The following is a 20,618-nucleotide window of genomic DNA, read 5'->3' on the forward strand; positions in this document are numbered from 1 at the left end:
GACCTGTCTCTTGGGCTCATCAACCACATGGAACTTACTGGCAGGCTAGATCCTGCTTCATCAGACACATTATAAATGGGCTTTGGCCCATGAAAGCTTATGGCACAATACACGTTAGTCTTTAAGATACAACACACTGTCCTACTTCCATTAAAAAGAACCTTTCAGGAGGATTGCAATCTGTTAATCTCTAGAATAAAATCTACTTACAAATTCATTTTATAAGCATAGTCAACCTTGAACAGATTTTCAGGTAAACACAGATCATAAAAGCTTCCTTTAGTAGAGATATGGGAACAGAATCCTGCCTGCCTGCAAGCTGCACACTTTCTTACAGTACCTTTATGAAAATACCTTAATATGTATTCAGTTTCCTGCCCCAAAGGCATGCACTTTATTTAGGAAGTTCAATAAGCTCATTTGCATAGCTAGCAACACAGCCTCATTGAAGAGCAAAGATAAAATTAGTGTAATGGGACAAGATGACATACTTCAAAGAAAACTGCTACTGCACTGAGCACAAAAAAGCTCATATTCCTAAATCAGCTACATGTACAAGACAAAAAACAAAAATGAAATGAAATATGTCAACTCAAGCAGCACTAACCGCAGCAGATTCATCACTTCATGCTTCATTCACCTCTAACCAATCATTCAACTCTTTCTAATCACTCTCGTCTTGAGAAAAACATACATAGTAATTCAAACAATTAACACCACCAGCATACTTGAAAAATGGCCACTGTAAAGATCCCCTCCACACTTTTGTAGCCAAACAGGTAAATTTCACCTCATTTTGCAAAACCATGCAATAAATATGTAGGTAGCAGCTCAAAATCATGGAACAGCAATTCATCTATTAAAATGTGAAATGCTTTCCTTAAAAAAATTTAAAAAGTGTAAAGGTTGACACACTCTGAGCATGTGCGTGTATAAATATCTATCTATAAAATTTGAGAATAGCCCCTCAAAGATACAATATTTTCCAGCACTGAAGGTTCAATGAGCAACTCCACAAAGCTGGATAAGATGCTTCTGCAATATTACTCAAAGTCCTAATTATTTGCTCCCGAAATCTCTTCATCTGCCCCAAATAAGAGCCTGCTGTTCTCATAGTGGCCATCCAGTGGCCGGTTGAGTTCACTTTGTAACTGAGCAATCTGATTGGCAGAGATGTACTATTGTCATCCTTCTACCCAGTGCTATTTTTCTAGAAAAAGAGGTTCCGGAACTCACCATGAACACCTCCCTTGCTCTCTAATAATGGCAATGGCGCCCACCTGAGAGGTGTCGGAACTGAGTTCTGGCGAGTTCCGGCTGAAAAAAAGCCCTACTTCTACCCTTCTTCCTCAGACTTGCTGTGCATGGTTTACTTCAGGATAGAGGTCTCTGGTGCCATGTCATACCAAATGTGGTAGTAACAGGAGCTTTCTGGGGCTTCTTCAGGGCAAAGGCCTATACACAGGTGCAACACCTGTATTAAGATAGCTAGTATAAATAAGGGTTGGAGCTGTGTAGGAAACAGACAGAATAAAGCAAATAATATAGCAATATTTTTTTACTGGTGACATGCGAAGACAATCACTGTCTTAAGTTGTAAATAGACAAAAAAAAAGTTCAGTGTGGCTTGATAGATCCAGATATGAATGATGAGCAGTTAGATTTGTCAGTATTGAACTTAGCCATCAATGAATGCAGACTACGTTTCCAACCAGGTATCAATCCCAGCCCCCACCTCCACACTCAAATACCCAGTGAAAAATGCTAGGGACTTACCTTGCATGTAGGTCTCTATTTGCCTAATAAGCTCATAAGACTTTGATCTGTCCAGCAGGGTCCTGATAGCAGGAAGGGGGTCCAAAATTATGGTTTCAGGGTGAGCATCAATATACTCCTATGGGAATGAAGAAATATGGCACAAAATGTTACATATGAAGGTAAATGATTTGCTGGAATCTAGATGAATGATGGGAATAAGAGTGCCACAACAGAGGACACTAAAAGTTCAGCTTACCAAACACTGACAATTCCTGAATTTCATGTTTCACACCAATTTATCTTGCTGTTCTGAAAACAGCGATTGTTTAGGTAAGAGAAGCTAGGACTGCCAGCCACAAACCAAAATTGGAGGGCCGAGGTCTATAGCACCTCTTGCTTTGTGTATTTAAAAATATACATTAAGTATAAAAAATATTTTTCCTTGAAACGTTGGCCAAACTGTCCCATGTACTGAACACTAACAGATCAGAGTGATCAGAAATACAAACACACAAACCACATATGGCCGTTATCAAGGGGCATTCAAGGCACCGTAATGACCCATTGCCTTGTAGGGTCTGGCTGAGGAGTCAAATGAGGGTGGGGTGTAGCCTACATACTTGGGAGAAGAACCACCAGTATTTTATGAAAGGCACTCCTGGCCAGAGGATACAGTGGAACAGACTCCCTCGGGAGGTGATAGACTCTCCTTCATTGGAGGTTTTAAAGCAGAGGTTGGGTGGTCATTTGTCATGGATGTTTTGGATTTCTCAATTCCATTGAGAAAAATGGAGAAACACGCCTCGGAAGCCGTTCAACTTCTGAGGCACGTTCGAAAACGGAAGCATTCATTTCTGGGTTTTCGGCATTTGGGTTCTGAATCTTTCGGCTTCCAAGATGCTCGAAAACTGAAGTTCCACTGTACTGCAAGGTGCTTGAGCAGCCTATCAACGGATAAATCAATAAATAAATTAATCAATAAATTTGCAGAGAAGAAGAAGAAGAAGGAGGAGGAGGAGGAGGAGAAGAAGAAGAAGAAGCCTATCAATGGCTAATAGATTTCACAGAAGTGTCTGGCTGGTCACTGTGGGAAGCAAGAATGTGGACTAGATGGGCTTTTGGTCTGACCCAGCACAGCTCTTCTTAAGTCAACGTCATCTGTATAGCTGAATAGAATTGCTATGGCACTTCAGAGATTTATTACTGTTGGCATGGGTTTAGAAGGCTCATCCAAATTGTGAGGGACCACACCACATCTGCTAAAATCAGTCTGATGTCTGAGCTTAAAGGCATACAGCGAGTCCTGCTGATGGATGCCTGTGGGCCTTTGGATGTTGCTGCACTCAAACCCCCATAAGCTCTAGCCAAAACAACCAATGACAAGGGAGGGTGAGAGTTAGTAGTCACATCTTCTCCATCCCTGTTCTACCTGAAGCTTTATAGGATACAGGAAGTGCGGCTAATCTTAGGCTCAACAGGGTTTCCAGTATATTACATCCTACGATAATGATTAATCCAGAACCATAGGGTTCAGCAAAGTCACAACCCACACTAAGAAAGAAAAAAGGAAATACACTTATTTTCCTGTGTATACTAGGGAAACAAAAATAAAGTCTACGAAAATGCTTTAAAACATTAGATTCCACTGCGCAGACAACTACGCATCCCAATCATCTCTCATTGAGTAAGGTGTCAGACTAATGGTCTCTTGATCTCGAAATTAAGCCGGTCCTGTCCGATGATCCTAAAACTTCAACTTTCTCATTTGTTCTGCCTGCCTTAACCAACATTTTCACCACTTCATCTGCCTGTTTTATCAAACATACCAATCATATTACATGCACCTCCATACAAAACTTATGAAAGGACTTATGAAAGATTGCCCTTTGTTCGGATTTCAAGACCGTTGTTTAGTAAGACATATGAGCGAGCCTATCGGCACGCCAAAAAACAACAAAGAATTCTTCATTGCCATTCTAAGAGAAAGAGGGAGGTGCTCATGGCGAGTTCCGGCATCTCTTTTTCTAGAAACAATACCCATAATGGCTTTCCCACAGGGTCTCCTCCTCCTCCTGCAATCCAGCTTGAAAGAAGCATTCTATTGTAGTATACCAAATAGGATGCTATGTGCACTTGGTTGTGGTGTGGGTGTGCATGTGGGTGTGGTACCCACAACAGTTTTCCCAGTTTGCAAGCAACCCCTCATAAGATATTCTATTTGGCTTTTGTTTAAACTCCTTTAAAAAACACATATTATTGGTATTGATTTGTCATGTAATCAAAGTATTCTTTTTTTAATAAAAAAAGAACTTTTCAAGAATTATTATTTGTGATGCACTGGCCCTGGGCACAAAACCAGCTATCCATGTGAATCTTGTCTGAATTATTTTTGCATTTAATTCTTTTGCTGAGATATCGAAGAGCCACAAAACAACCCATGGTAACTAGACTTTACAGAAGCACAGCCCGAGATGTAGTGACGACATCTTGCGATTTTCCGAAAGGTTGCTTAGTCTTAATTTAAGTCCTAGCTTTCCTTTACTACCCATAAAGGGCCGATAAAAAACTCTCCATCTCCAGAGTAACCCCCTAATTGCCTAAGTGGAGGAGTTCTAACAAGAGCAAGTACTCCAACAGGAACTGAAGTCTGGAAAACAGACTTAATTCATCAAATCCCTAGATGGGGCTCATACCACAGAAACGCAAGGAGAGAGGAAAACCAACTGCTCCTGGCAAAAGGAGTAGGTGAGAGTCAAACAAAAGGACGACACTCTCAGCATCACCCCTCCTTCCAAATCCCAAAATAGTAGGCTTAAAATGTTCAGTTGTAAACAAACCAACTTCTAGATGTACACTAAAGCTAATGAAACTAGCTTTTCAACAGGATGAAAGATAATTTCAAGAAACCAGCTAAGCAGACACTAGCTTTTAGCCTTCGATTCCTTACGGACAATGACCTGCAACAGAGATAGTTCCAAAGAATATTGTACAATTCCAGTTTCAGCTATTAAAAAAATACAGTAAAGGACCTGTTGTGCTACTAGGAACAAGCTTTCTTTAACCTTCTTTTTACATATGGGGAGAAAGGCACTAGATATACAGCCATCTCGGGATTCTGGCAATTTTGCTATAAATGAGGAGCTGTGTGACCATGTCACTGAGAGAAATATGTAGCTTTTCTTTTTTTAAATTAATAAAGCAGCAAGGAAATGCCCCTTTGAGCAACAGCAAAATAAAATGGCTATATTAAGGCATTACTTATTTTTAGCTTGACCTTGAATTCCTCCAACTCTATATCTCTCCTTCTCCTAGGCCTACAGAGTAAAGGCTGGTTCAGAATACGCACCACCTTATGCAGCTAGCTAAATGCTACGTCTCTTGGGAGAGTGGCTCAAGTTATTTTCGCATGGGGAATGAAGATTATATAGAGCAATGGTAATCCTACTGCGAATGGGAGTTCACTTATGGGCTGGCTAGCACAAACAGAGGGCATTTTGGCTCATTTTAGAGCAAAGGCTACAGCACTCTCCAAACCTGAGACATCTCATTTGGTGAAAAATGTTAAAATGAGTGCCCGTTTCTGATCTATGAGTGCTCTGTAGTGAAATAAAAATATAGGCATGGATTTAGCGACCAACTCCACTCGGGATGCTGCCGCCGGAAGAAAGGGTGATGGTGAATATTTTTTCCAGTTCCTCCTTCCTCTTGAACATCCTTTGAAAAGCTGCTTCAGAGAACTGGGATGCCCTCTGGAAAGATGTAGGAAATAGTCCAAGGAGGAAGGGGGGAATGGCAAAAATACCCCCTCCCTTCCCACAGTGGAAGCCTCTGCTGGGTCTCATTGCCTTCCACAAACGGAGGGAGCCCTTCTGTGAGTGGCAAGGACTCTGGATTGTCTCTTGAAAGCAGCATAAAATGGACCTGATTCTACGGTGCCACTGTTCCCAAGCTTTTTACTTAGGAAGCCTTACCAGCAGCATTTTCTCTCTCTCCCCTTTCCTCTCTCTTTCAGAAACCAGTTGCTGGTCCTGTGTCTATTTCCCCATTCCTGTCCTGCACTGTTTTCATTAACCATGCACTGCTTTCTGGTGCCAAGGCCAAAGGCTAATGGGAGTGTCTGTTTAGAGAATCAGTTACCGGAGGGTGGCATACTCCAAATTCATGTCCTGTCAACTTTCGATTTAGTTATACTTTAAAGGGGTGAATGATTGTACGTTGCAGGGGAAAAAAGGAAATCGATCACACTTGGCCTAGCATAGGCACTTCCTTGATTGCTCACTCAAGGTTGAAAGGGAAGCTGAATCTAAGTCATACACTAAATCAACTGAAATCAGTGGGCATGGCTAGCCTGAGCTTACCGATTTTAAAGTGTTTATTCTAAGTATGACTTAGTTGCACACAACTGTTTTTTTAAAAAAGGAATCAGGGAACCCTTTCTGTGACCACTTTTCTGCCAAGGACCCCCTTGCATGTTGGAGAAAATTATGGGGAACACACTCAATGGGGGGGGGCAGAGGTGCTAAGCCATGGGTAGGCAAACTAAGGCCCGGGGGCCAGATCTGGCCCAATTGCCTTCTAAATCCGGCCTGCGGACGGTTTGGGAATCAGCATGTTTTTACATGAGTAGAATGTGTGCTTTTATTTAAAATACATCTCTGGGTTATTTGTGGGGCATAGGAATTCATTTTTTTGTTTTTTTGTGTTCAAAATATAGTCCGGCCCCCCACAAGGTCTGAGGGACAGTGGACTGGCCCCCTGCTAAAAGGGTTTGCTGACTCCTGTGCTAAGCAATCCAAATGGGCCTCACCATTTTCTCTGACCTGCAAAGGCTGTTATTGCCTTGAGAGGTGGGGGTGGTCATAAAGATTTAAATACAGTGGTACCTCCGGTTACGAACTTAATTCATTCCAGAGGTCCATTCTTAACCCGAAACCGTTCTTAACCTGAGGCGCGCTTTCACTAATGGTGCCCCCCGCTGCTGTCGCGCGACTTCCGCTCACATCCTGGAGAAAAGTTTGCTACCAGGAGCACCTACTTCCGGGTTAGTGGAGCTCATAACCCGAAGCGTTCATAAGGAGGGCGGTACGTAACACAAGGTTCCACTGTACTGTATGTTATCTTTAGGTTATTTTTGCCTCTGTTCTTGGCATGTGAAAGTTTTAGACACACACACACCACCAGGCATTTGTATTCCTTTGCTGATAGAAGTTAATCCCGTAAAAGCTTATAATCCATTTGCTGCAAGAGAAAACAATATATAGTTGTGCTATAACAACATTTTCCAGCAGCAGCAGCAATACAGCAAAAATCTTGTGCAAAATTAAAGGAGACATTCCATTGGCTCCACGCATCTATCCATTTGTGAAAAAGCAGCCATCTGGCTTACATCAGCAGGTGGGCCGTAAGAAGCTCAAGGTGAGTTCAGGCCTTTCCTGAGCAGTGGGCTCAAAGACTTTGAATTAAAAACACCAGATTGTTTTGTTTTAGATTTGCAAATAGAATTTTGTTATTTTAAGGACTGGGCTTCTTTTGTGGGCTTTCTTCACACAAACTAAGAGAAAGGCAGAATTAATACAAAATCCATTGCTCCTTCACCTACACTCAGAGGGGCGAATGCAGCATTTTATAATATTGTGCTATCCAATTGCATGACACCTTACACAGCAACATTAGCAGAAGACCCGTTCCACAGGACTTACAACCTCAATTTACAATTTGGGGGAGAGTGAGAGAGGGTGATTGAGAAAGAGAGAGGAGAAACTAACAAGCAAATGCAGTTGCCCACACTCAGGCTTTGTTTAAGTGGGGGGTGTGTGTGGGGTGTGGGTGCAGACTAAGCCGCTAAAACTTAAAAACTTCATTGAAAAGGTGGCAGAGCCAAGAGGCAACAGTATGTTCCGGGAGAGCGGTCCAGGCAAAAATGACAGGAAGGAGCAGCCGTGTCAATACAAAACCATTTGTCTTGCTTACTGCCCTTCAGTGGAAATGCCCACTTGAGACAAGTGCTTTCACGCAGCACAAATGCAACATGGGATGTTCCTAGGCAGCAGAAAGCCTGTGCACGATCAAAGTCCTAAGTTCATTATGCACCAGCCTAACAATAGGTATGCAATTTGTTCTTGCCCTCTGATAGACAGCAGGAGCTCACACGCACCACATGTGAGACAGCTCATGGCGCTGGACAGCACACAATAGGAATTAGTCACTTTTTAAGCCTTATAACAAGGACACAGTGCACACACCAGGCTACATGTTGCACAAAACTCCAGATTGCCCAGTGTGTAACTCCTCCTCAAGCTGTAATCAACTTGCCTTTGTGTTTTAAAATGTTTTTTATTTTATTTTTAAGTGTACTGTTTTTCTGCTTTGTTGTTTGCTGTCCTGGACTCCTTTGGGAGGAAGGGCAATTGAAATATAACAACAACAACAACAACAACAACAACAACAACAACAACAACAACAACAACAACAACAACATACTCCACTCTGCCATCTTGCAAAGTCTTCTTAATTAGAAGGTGGGAGATTTTCTGCAAAGCAGTAAAGAAATTGTACAAAATCTTCAGTGCCCACAGCAACGTGTTTTCTGAGAGCTTGTTACAAATAAAAATATCAGATGACTGAACTTTTTTAAAAAATGTTTTTCTCCCACATGACCGCTAAGAACTTGAATTTATTTAAAGACAACTATGAGAAATGTTGGTCAGAAGTGAAAAAGGATCTAGAAATATGGTCACATTTGAAGCTTTCCTTGTTAGGTCAAATTGCTGTTATAAAGATGAATGTATTGCCAAGAATGTTATTTTTGTTTCAATCATTGCAAATTTTGGACAAAATGGACTGTTTCAAGAAGTGGCAGAGAGATATTTCTAGATTTGTCTGGCAGGGCAAGAAGCCCAGAATAAAATTTAAAATATTAACTGATGTAAAGGAAAGAGGTGGATTCGCCCTGCCAGACCTTAAACTCTATTATGAATCAGCAGCATTCTTCTGGTTGAAAGAATGGCTGCTTCTTGAGAACACAGACATTTTGGATTTAGAAGGTTTTAATAACGTTTTTGGGTGGTATGCATATTTGTGGTATGACAAGGTTAAAGCACACATAGCATTTAAAAACCATATTGTCAGGAAAGCACTGTTTAATGTCTGGATAAGATATAAGGACCTACTTGAAAATAAAACCCCAAGGTGGTTGTCACCGATGGAAGCAAAGGCCCAGAAAAAGCTCAATATGGAGGCCAAATGGCCGAAATATTGGGAAATTCTGGAACAAGAAGGAGACAAACTGAAATTGCAGAGTTTTGAGAAACTAAAAGATAAAGTGTGAGATTGGCTTCATTATTATCAAATAAGGGAGGCCTATAATTTGGATAAAAAAATTGGCTTCCAGGTGGAAAAATCAAAATTGGAAACAGAACTGCTAGATCCCAAAACTAAGATACTTTCAAGAATGTATAACTTGCTATTGAAATGGAACACTCAGGATGAAACGATTAAATCTGCTATGATTAAATGGGCACAAGATGTTGGACATAACATTATGTTTGCTGACTGGGAACAGTTGTGGACCACAGGTATGAAATTCACGGCATGTAATGCCTTAAGAGAGAATATTATGAAAATGATATACAGGTGGTACATGACCCCAGTCAAGCTTGCAAAAATCTATCATTTGCCCGATAATAAATGTTGGGAATGTAAAGACAATGAAGGTACATTCTTTCACCTTTGGTGGACGTGCCCAAGGATTAAGGCTTTCTGGGAGATGATATATAATGAAATGAAAAAGGTATTTAAATATACCTTCTTGAAGAAACCAGAGGCCTTTCTCCTGGGCATGGTCGGCCAATTGGTGTTAAAGAAGGATAGAACTTTTTTTATGTACGCTACAACAGCAGCAAGAATACTTATTGCAAAGTACTGGAAGACACAAGATTTACCCACTCTGGAAGAATGGCAGATGAAAGTGATGGACTATATGGAATTGGCGGAAATGACTGGCAGAATCCGAGACCAGGGAGAAGAGTTGGTGGAAGAAGATTGGAAGAAATTTGAGGACTATTTACAGAAACACTGCAAAATTAATGAATGTTAAAATGATGTCGGAATGAAATGAAGCGGTTTTAGTAACAATGTTAAAAAGGAGTATGTAAAAATGATTTGTTAATAGATGAAAATATAAGGTTATAATATGTTAAGATAAAGAACTAAGATAAAAACAAAGAGGGAAAGAATTTGCTGAATCAACTACTCGAAATGGAATACAAAAAAGGGAGGTGTGAGGAGGTCAGGGAAACAAGTGAATGAAAGGCAAGATATTGAAAGATGGACTTATTTTTTACTGTTTTTTCTTTTTTCTTTTTTTCCCTACTCTGTATTGTGTATTATTTGCTTTCTTTTCTTTATTTTCTTATTATTTTTGTAATCTTTTTTTGAAACTTGAATAAAATATCATTAAAAAAAAATGTTTTCCTCCCTTCTTTCCCTCTCTTTGAGTGCAATAGGAAATGTGCTTCTTCAAAAGAAGCATCGGCAAAGCTGGCCTTAGGGATCAGTGCCATTGGGCAATTGCCCAATCCCCAGTATCTTGGAGGGCCTATTGCCACTGCTTCCATAAGACGTTTTGTACTGTGAGAGGCGTGCCAAGTGCAATTTCCTGGTGTGTTGCCCCAGTCTCAAAAAGGGAGGTGTGATGTGGAAGCAAAGGGCCTGGGTGCAGGTGCCCGAAGGTCACGCATATCCCAGGAATTTAAGTCAGAATTGGATTGTGCAAACACAGAATTGGGTTGTTCAAGTTGTTACACCTTTAAACGAGTTCCCAAAGTCTGTTATCTGAAGGGTAACAGGCTCTCTCTCACCATCCAGCCTAAGAATCTGGCTAGTTCCCATTGCCTTACAATCAATGTCAGACTGTCAGTATCCCTTCTTATCCTGCCATTCTGCAGAAAGACTAGAGTCTTTCTGCAAGAGCACATTTTTCAGGGGTGCAATAAGGGCAAAGGGTGATGGGCATTATAATGTTCATCTGGACCTGGCATGGGGAAGATAATAAATGAAATCTATAACTCCTTGCATTACATGCTATTAGCTTTGTTAAAATCTGTGCAAAACTGTCGTCTTGAAATTTTTATAGATGAGATAGCTACCCAGCCTGGCAATAAAATGTCTCACTCACAAAGCTGGTATGTATGAACTTCTGTCTCCAAGCCTCCCTCTCATGATCTTTGGCTTGCCTAGAAATACTATAAGGAATATGCCTTCTAAATTAAATTCCTATGTGACTTCATTCCCTCCCCCTTTTTCATATAAAAAAGGATCATGTGGAATTCTTCACAGCAGGCTGATAACTTCAACTCCGTAAAAGCAGGAGAGCTGGTGAACAAGGGCCACTAGTAAACATGGTTTCTGTGGAACTTTATTCTTAGTTAACCTACAGCCAAAGCAAGGTCAACCAGACACAATATGACCCAGCATGCATTTCCACTTAGGGTAACGTGCAAAGGCTAGGGCATTTATCTGTACTTTTACAATGGATAAATACATTGTTCAAAACAGCTTGTAAGAAAGAGCAGTGACTGTTCATTAAGCTGGACACAAATTTTTACATATATATACAGTGGTACCTCGGGTTACATACGCTTCAGGTTACAGACTCCGCTAACCCAGAAATAGTGCTTCAGGTTAAGAACTTTGCTTCAGGATGAGAACAGAAATTGCACGGCAGCAGTGGGAAGCCCCATTAGCTAAAGTGGCGCTTCAGGTTAAGAACAGTTTCAGGTTAAGTACAGACCTCCGGAACAAATTAAGTACTTAACCTGAGGTGCCACTGTATATTCTTACATATGCAGCCAAGTTTGATAGCTACAACAGAAGGCCATGTTATGTTGCTAAAGCCACAGCAAAATGTAAATAAATTAATCATGACAAAGTTAAACGAAAGGCCATTATGTCTGAGCATCTGAGTGAAAGTGGCATGGAGCACAATACTAGGGCATGAATAGCAAGTGAACTAACGCAGCTGAAGCTGCTCTCCGTAATGTGCATTTTAAGCAAAGATAAAATCAATAGCCTCTAAAGAACTGCTCATGGAGCTAAAAGCATTTTTGTAATGATAGCGCATGCAGAGCACCTTCTTGAACATGCCCAAGAGTACAATAAGAATTGCATACAAGCTGTCCAACGGCCTGGGTGTCACATAAGTGTGCAATTATATCTGGAAACAAAATATGCCATCCTCAGAATCTAATTTAAAAAGAGCAAACATCTACTAGGGCTTATGTGAAGAAAAGCAAGCCAGAGAATAGTCAGGCTACAGTGTATGAAGTGGGTTTTGGAAAATGTTTTCTTTTTTTCTGAATGAAAGCAATTCAACAGCTTCACAGACCATTTGTATTACTTTGGGTGGGTGGGGGTTCTAGTAGGAGTAGTAGTAGTAGTAGTAGTAGTAGTAGTAGTATGCCTCTAATTTTTATACTCTATTGAATAAAACGGAAGTTTTATTATTAGTTTCATATACAGTGGTACCTCGGGTACTTAATTCGTTCCGGAGGTCTGTACTTAACCTGAAACTGTTCTTAACCTGAAGCACCACTTTAGCTAATGGGGCCTCCAGCTGCTGTCGCGCTGCCAGAGCACAATTTCTGTTCTCATCCTGAAGCAAAGCTCTTAACCTGAAGCACTATTTCTGGGTTAGCGAAGTCTGTAACCTGAAGCGTATGTAACCTGAAGCGTATGTAACCCAAAGTACCACTGTATTCAGTAGATCTTCCTATTTGAATCCTATCACAGCATCCCCTGGATTTTGATGCTTTCTCATTTCATTCTTATCTCTCAGGGTTCCCATTGCATTTCTTGCTCTTTTAAATTTGCACTAGATTGCCGCTGTGTTGTTTCTCAGTGACAGGGACTGAAGGACAGCAGCCAGAAATGAGAAGGGCCACAGAATATGTGGGATGCTTCACTTCCATGGCTCTGGCAAAATATTGGGTACCACTGCAGGAGTAGAAGATGAGGGAGGGAACTTTTTCTAATTTCTCTGCTTACCTCATTGATCACCAATCAAATCTGGCCCAGGAGAAGTGGGGAGATAAGAATCTGGCCTACTGACCAGAAAAGCTTCCTTGCCCCTGGCTTATCTTGTTTACTTTTTGACTGAATTGTCTTCTCATTATATTAGCTACCACAAGATTTGGTGGTGACCACCAACGTGGATGGCTTTAAAGGGGCTTAGACAAATTCATGGGGAATAAGGCTATGAATGGCTACTAGTCAAAACCGCTTAGAGGATTGTTGTTGTTTACAATTAAGCGGCATACAAATTCTGTTCAAGAAAACAAAACTGAGGCTGTAATATTTCCAATAATACCGGTTGCTAAGGAATATGAGTGGAAGAGTGCTATTGCACTCAGTTTCTGCTCTTTATTTTATTTATTTACTACCTTACATTTATATCCCACTTTTGCCATCATGAAACCCAGGGCAGAATACGTGTAGGACCCAAGGAGTCAATCATCCAGACGCTAACCAGAGCCAGTCAAGCTTAGCTTCATCAAGGTGGTGGCCTGATGTAACTGTAACCTGGGGCCCTGGAAAATTTGTTGGATTCCCATGGGCATCTGCTTATCCACAATTAGAGAACAAGATGCTCAGCTATATGGTCCTTTGGTACATTCCAGCAGAGTTACGTATTATTAAGTTACGTATTATTAACCCAACTCTGGGGTTGCAGCGCTCATCTCGCTTTACTGGCCGAGGGAGCCAGCATACAGCTTCCGGGTCATGTGGCCAGAATGACCAGAGCAGCACACGGAAATGCCGTTTACCTTCCCGCCGGAGCGGTACCTATTTATCTACTTGCATTTTGACGTGCTTTCGAACTGCTAGGTTGGCAGGAGCTGGGACTGAGCAACGGGAGCTCACCCCGTCACGGGGATCCGAACCGCCGACCTTCTGATCGGTAAGTCCTAGGCTCTGTGGTTTAACCCACAGCGCCACCCGCGTCCCTTACGTATTATTACCTCAAGCTTAATTTATTCCAAACTGAGCACCCGCCTTCCTATTTCTACACCTGAACCTTCCTTTTCTCTCACTCTGAATAATACTTGCATTCTTCCTTTTCCTCCAAATGCTGAACTGTGAGTTCTCCAACTCCCCCCCCCCCTCCCACTCCTTTCATTCAAGCCCAGCAAAGAAAACCATACTGGTATCAGCCTGAAATGTCTTTTGTCTTCTACTCCTAACAGTGCCTTGTTATTTTATTCTTTCATGGCTTGATTACTCTCTCTTCTTTCTGATTGGCATCTCTCTCACCTTCACCCTGGATCTCCTTTCTCCCACGTTTCCCCTTCGTTAGAGAATTCTATTCATTTGCTTCCATTTCCTTAGCTGTTCCAATTTAAGTTGCTTCTTTTTGTTCATTTTTAAAAATCTCTTCACTTCCTTTTATCTATCTCTGCTTCTTTCTCTTCCATTTGCCTTCTTGTTTTGGTTGAGTCTACTGATAATGTTCCTCTTGGTTAAACCTCAGGTTGCTTCCTCTATTTCACCCCTTCTCTGTTCCTGCCCCCTTTTCTCTGGAACTTGCACAGTCTGTGCTTCCTCCTCCTTGCACACGTTTCAGCAGCCTCTGAAAACTTACCTTTGCTACCAAGCCTTTGACATCTGATCTCTGCCTCTCCATCTTCCTTGTACTCAGAGGAACATAGGAAGTTGCCTTGAGTCACCCACTGGTCCACCTAGATCTGTACTGCTCAAAGCATCTCTGCAGGGATCGAGCAGGAGCTTTCCCCAGCTCTACCTGGAGACACCAGGAATTGAAGCAGAGACCTTCATAGAAGCATGGAATTGTATAGTTGGAAGAGACCACAAGGGTCATTCTAGTCCAACCCCTTGCTATGCAGGAATCTTTTTGCCCAACACGGGGCTCAAACCCATGAGCCTGAGAGTACTATGCAACTGAGCTATCCCATGCAAAGCAGGTGCTGTACCACTGAACCACAGTCTTCCCCTCTACCCACAAAGGCTCTTCTAAAGAAAAGATATGGGCAGTGTTTGCTCTTCTTAATATAACCATTGCACACTACCTAGATTCTAAGGTGCTTCATAAATTATAATTGTGAATTCAATCACTTGTATATTGCTGTTGGGTTGCATGCATTCAGAAGGAACATCCCCACCTCAGAGGATGCTCCTGATACTGGAAAGGGAGCAGGCAGGAGACGTCTTCTTAATCTTCTATCCCCCTAAAGCACCTTGCACCCTCTGCAACTGAGTTCCCAGGTGGGGGCAGGTGACAGTGTTAGAAACTCAAATATATAAGCTAGGTGTCAAATGGCACCTTAAACCAGGGTTACAGCCATCAAAACGGAATGCCATTTTGGAGTCAGCTTTTTCAATATGGCTTTTTGGTTCCCGAAATTCATTCTGATTGTGCAGATAAAATATAATGGATAGAATTCTGCACGATGTGTGGAAACAGTCAGGATCCATGGATCCCCAGGCATGCATCTCCAGGTAGCGGAGACATCAGGTGCCATCCTGGCAACTGGGCATCTTCATTGGATTGGCAAATGGCCAATATCCAGGCGCAAAATGCACCTGGCAAATTTCAAATGCTGGTGGGTGATGACTCTCCGAAACAGTGAGAAGAGGGGCTCTGTCCTCCATCCAAGCAAAGAAGACGTACTGGGAGGGACACATTTTCGCTAGACAAATAAAATAAAAACTATCAAGGAGGTAGAAAACAGGGCTGGTGAGGGGGGTGGCCAGGGAAGAAGTTGGGAGGCTGAGGAAGGTGTGTAGCCAGGGGACAATTCTGAGGGTCAGATAGGTTCTCCATCCCTGGCCTAGCTACCGATAGCCAATTGTGACCAGATATGAACAGCTACACTGTGGGCTCTTCCCCCCTGATCACGTAAGAAAGTGACAGAATGTTGGGAACTGGCTTTAAATAATAATGATAATGATAATAATTTACCATCTGGCTGAGTTGCCCCAGAAGCTCAAGGCAGCTTCCAGCGTATATAAAAACACAGTAAAACATTAATCCTTAAAAAAGCTTCCCTTAACAGGGCTGCTTTCAGATGACTTCTAAAAGTCAGATAGTTGTTTATTTCCTTGACATCTGATGGGAGGGCATTCCACAGAGTGGGTGCCACTACCAAGAAGGCCCCCTGCCTGGTTCCCTGAGGCTTCACTTCTCGCAGTGTGGGAACCACCAGAAGGCCCTCAAAGTTGGATCTCAGTGTCTGGGCTGAACGATGTGGGTGGAGACACTCCTTAAGGTATACAGGGCCAAGGCTGTATAGGGAGGGCTTTAAAGGTCAGCACCAACACTTTGAATTGTGCTCAGAAATGTATTGGGAGCAATGTAGGTTTTCCAGGATCAGTGTTACATGGTCTCAGCAGCTGCTCCCAGTCACCAGTCTAGCCGCCGCATTCTGGATTAATTGTAGTTTTGGAGTCACCTTCAAAGGTAGCCCCATGCAGATCACATTGCAGTAGTCCAAGCGGTAGATAACCAATGCATGTACCACTCTGGTGAGACAATGAGCAGGCAGGTAGGGTCTCAGCCGGCATACCAGATGGAACAGGTAGACAGCCTCCTTGGACACAGAATTAACCTGTGACTCCATGGACAGCTGTGAGTTCTTAAAGGGTTAAAATGTGGAGTCGCGGCAATTACACTTCAAGGGGTAGAAACCCCCTCAGAAGATTGTTGGTGCTGACCCTTCCACTGCAGGAGGGAGGGGCAATGTTTTATTCATGTAGCTGCTAATTAGTACACAGCTTAATTTAATATCCAGTAATGAGCCCAAGGGATACCCAGTTGCGTCAAGTAACTGCAAGGTCAGATGAGTGGTGTTTTTACATTGCCAAGCACTGATGAGGATTTCTTGCTCCTGTTTAGTTCTCACAGAAGCTTGCAGCGCTTGGCAGAGGCTTTTCATCACAGAGCACACAAGGGGCAGGGGAACTGCCAGTTATACATGGTCCAGAGTCAACTTCTTCTGCACCAACCATTCCAACAGGAAGCCTGCAGAGCTGATTAGGCAGAAGTCAGGTGTGTAAGGGTGTCCCCATGCAATAAGAATGTTGTTGTGGCATCTATCTGTCTTGAGAGACAATGGAGTGTGCCTCCAGGGGAGAGCAGCACCTGGGTGGAGTGTGTATGGAGGTCCTGGGATGCCCAGATGACAAGACCCACCTTCTCGGCCTCACTGATGTGGTCCAGAGGAAAGCAGAGCAATACATTAGGCACCAGCTTGGCTGCAGGAGTTGCCAGAAGGAGGCGTATGAATTGCCACCCAACCATCTTACGGACTCTACTCCAGATCTGTGTAGTGTTTACTCTGAATATCAAATGCTGGGGATCACAGGTAGGAAGAACACTGTTGTACTCGGGTCCTGCTTGCGGGCTTCCCAGAGGCATCTGTCTGGCCACTGTGACAACAGGATGATGGACAAGATGGGCCTCTATCCTGATCCAGCAGAGGTTTTCTTATGTTTTCAGTAGGGAGGGAGAGGATTAGCCCAAATAAAGACAACACAAAAGTCCCAGGGCAGACGAACAGTACATCCTCTAAGTCCTCTGTCCTGGGCTATGGAGAACAGAAATACCTTCACTTTTGTACTTGGTTTAAGTAGTCTTGCAAGAAGGTACTTAAACTACATATAGTTTAAAGTGCACTTCTTAAGAAATCCACTTTTAAAGTACAGCGTAGAATAGTTTCTGTGAACAATAATTCTCTTGCTTTGTTTATTTGAAATATGCTACTTGGCTGCAACCATTGTGCAAAGGTCCTCCTGTATTTATTTTGTTTAAAATGGTGCTTGCTTCTCAATACCGAACAACTGAAAGCTTGTTTCCAGCTAAGCTATTTAATACGCTGAGCTCACCCAGCCGACGGCAAACGTCTTAAAGCTGCAAGAGCATCAGTTGAAAACTTCTGTTTTGAATGCAAAGGCTGGCCAATTAACTGGAACAGCTCCTCTTAATTTAAGAAGGTATCACCTTGAAGTTTTTGTACCCAAGGTAGAAAGAAAGAAAGAAAGAAAGAAAGAAAGAAAGAAAGAAAGAAAGAAAATGTCAGCAACATAAAATGCTGCAGTCAGGACTTGCAGAAGCAGTAATTCTCAACATCCACGTCAGGTGTTTTTTGTACCACCTGCACATCCAAAAAGAAATGCAAGGAATAGCCAAGGGAACAGGGAACATGACATGTTCTGAAAGATGCCTGTGTTTAGCTCCTTAACTGCATTCACTCTTCCTTCTGCTGCAGACCATGGTGAGAATTCTTTCTGGTCCAATCCCAACCTCTCACAGGCTAACTTTGACATCACAATGACTTCAGGTGACTCCCCCCCCCCCCTGTTCAAAGTGCTACTCTGCCAACCGGCTGAGCCTGCAGAAACAGCCTTTCAGCCAAGCCCTGCCCTTACCTGCGCAACACCTGACATCACATATGACACCAGGTGGGTGTGATTTGGCCACAAGGGGAGCCCTAGAAGAACCTAACTGTAGGCAATACAACACTGCTGCTAGGTCTAAAGGTGCAACTACAAGGAACATATGGCACAGGAAAACCACAAATAAACCCCTCCCCCCTGTAACTTTTAAGCTCACTTCCTCCCATGCTGAGACAATAATCAAACTGAGCACTTTCTCACAGCTGCCAGCCGGTAACGTTGAGCAAGGTCAGAACATCTACAAGCTATAGGGGTGCTGTTTGTAGCAGCTTCCCAGAGCTATACATAACATGTAGTTCTGTCCCAAGATATCAAATTCCCACTCAACCCCCACCCTAAACACAAGACAACTCAGGGCATTTCCTCTTTTGAACATTTTTGCTGGCACAATCACAGGGCTGCAGATGCATACCCTGGCAAGGGAACAGTGCTCACCTATGAGATTTGCATCTCTTCACACTTTCAAGCAGACCCAAGTTTACCAATGTGCTAGAGGGGAAGGGAAAATTCGCCTTGGGAAAGTGCAATGGGCACAGACGGAAGGGCGACAAACGTTACATGCAATTCTGCTGCTTTGCACATCTGAATGCTGTTCTGCAATACAGGCAGAAGGCCATAGGACTGCCATTTGCAGGTGGAGGGATAGCTTAACCAGACTCTTCTTCTTGCCCTTTGCATCCGCCATATATCACAACAAGGTATCAACTATGTTACTCACCTGAAACCTGTGAACCAGCTCCAGCGACTGGCTGTCATTTTGGTCAGCTTCAATGATGACGTCCGTCAGTTTGTGTATGATCACATCTAATGGACCCTGATCTTCTATCGGTTTGGTAAGGTCAAGCTGGAAAAGTCAAAAAAAGCAGGAAGTAGATTTATTCTGTGTGAGATCAAATCTGGTGTTCAGATGGAAACTCAGCTCCAGATATAAAGATACGGAGAATATTAGAATATCATGATGCATAGTTGAACATGCCAACCTGACCTACTGAGCTGGGCCATCTGTACACCTGCGTCACGTTGGCAGTGGCATTCTAAGGGGTGCTCAACTAGTAGCCATGAATCACCATTTCCCAGAACCACTGCAGTCAGAATATGAAGATGTTTTACACCAGTTCAGCTTATTGATCTATCTAGCTCAGTTCTATCTACTCAAGACAGTAGCTCTGCAATATCACCAGGCAGGCCTGTCTTCTGCAGCCCTACAAGATACCTGCAAACTCATTCCTGTTTTCTTCAGAATGGTCCAAAGGCTCACAGTATGGTTAAGTTTCCAGCCAAAGCTAAAGCTTTTGTACAATAAAATATCTCCAATGCCACCTTGACCTGTCTTCCCTCTTGTGTCTGTATCCCCCCTGGGCACCAAGATGAATCTTAAGGCACTCTTGTCCACTGTCATGCACTCAATGTTTGCAGCACCAAGGAACAATTGATCTTACATATCCAATTGTGAGTTGGGAAGGATTATGTAGGAAGACATCCAATCAAATGCTTAAATAGGCCTCCCTCCCCACCTCTCACCAGCAAATGAATAAAGCTAGACCGTGTTGTGCCACAGGAACAGAGAAGGAGGAACTAGGCCAAGGCCACTTCTGTAGCATCTAGCCCAGGGGTTCCCAAACTTGTGGCTTGTGGATCATCAGTGGTCTGCAAGCTTTATTCAGATGGTCCATGGTATGTCTGTGGATCTGTGGCTGAAAATGGGAGATGACACACCCATTGCACTGAATATTCATACTGATTTTTAATTGTATTTTTATTGCTTCTTCGTTTAATAATACAGTGGTACCTCGGGTTAAGAACTTAATTCATTCTGGAGGTCTGTTCTTAATCTGTAACTGTTCTTAACTTGAAGCACCACTTTAGCTAATGGGGCCTCCTGCTGCCGTTGCACCGCCGCTGTGCGATTTCTGTTCTCATCCTGAAGCAAAATTCTTAACCCAAGGTAATATTTCTGGGTTAGCGGAGTCTGTAACCTGAAGCGTATGTAACCTGAAGCATATGTAACCCAAGGCACCACTGTATAAATAATTTAACTTATTCAAATTATTAAATTTAACTATTATGTAGAAGAGCAAATTTCAGGAAATGGATATTGCATGACAAACTATACCAGCTGAAATCCTCTCTTTTTATACATCTACTGAAGGTCCTCTTTTGCATCTAACCACCTCAGCAGGACAGATTCACTTTTGAACACGCAGGTGGGGCCTGTCATCGTCATTTGCAGTTTGGGCTCCGTATTGATTTGGAATTAATTGAGTGCACTTAAAAAGAAAGAGGAAATCCAGAAAAGCTAAGTAGTAGAAACAGCTGCATTTGCCAATGCCAAATCACCACTGGGGGGAAGTGCATGGGCGGAACCTGCCTTTGTCTGTGTGTCCCAATAGCAC

General features: G+C 42.6%; 2 protein-coding genes across 2 annotated transcripts in view; one reads left to right on the forward strand and one right to left on the reverse strand.

The window, feature by feature from the left end:
- Positions 1–20,618, forward strand: part of GOLGA5 (golgin A5) — a 496,232-nt gene that overhangs the window by 132,212 nt on the left and 343,402 nt on the right. The window lies entirely within an intron of this gene.
- ITPK1 (inositol-tetrakisphosphate 1-kinase) overlaps positions 1–20,618 on the reverse strand; it is a 121,715-nt gene that overhangs the window by 27,872 nt on the left and 73,225 nt on the right. Inside the window, exons 3-4 of the mRNA XM_083618284.1 lie at positions 18,944–19,069; positions 1,777–1,894 (exon numbers count right to left, since the gene is read on the reverse strand). Of these exons, the coding sequence (XP_083474410.1) occupies positions 1,777–1,894; positions 18,944–19,069 (244 nt within the window). The remainder of the gene's footprint in view (positions 1–1,776; positions 1,895–18,943; positions 19,070–20,618) is intronic.

Source organism: Podarcis filfolensis (assembly GCF_964270895.1).
Source record: "Podarcis filfolensis genome assembly, chromosome: 1".
Lineage (NCBI taxonomy): Eukaryota > Metazoa > Chordata > Lepidosauria > Squamata > Lacertidae > Podarcis > Podarcis filfolensis.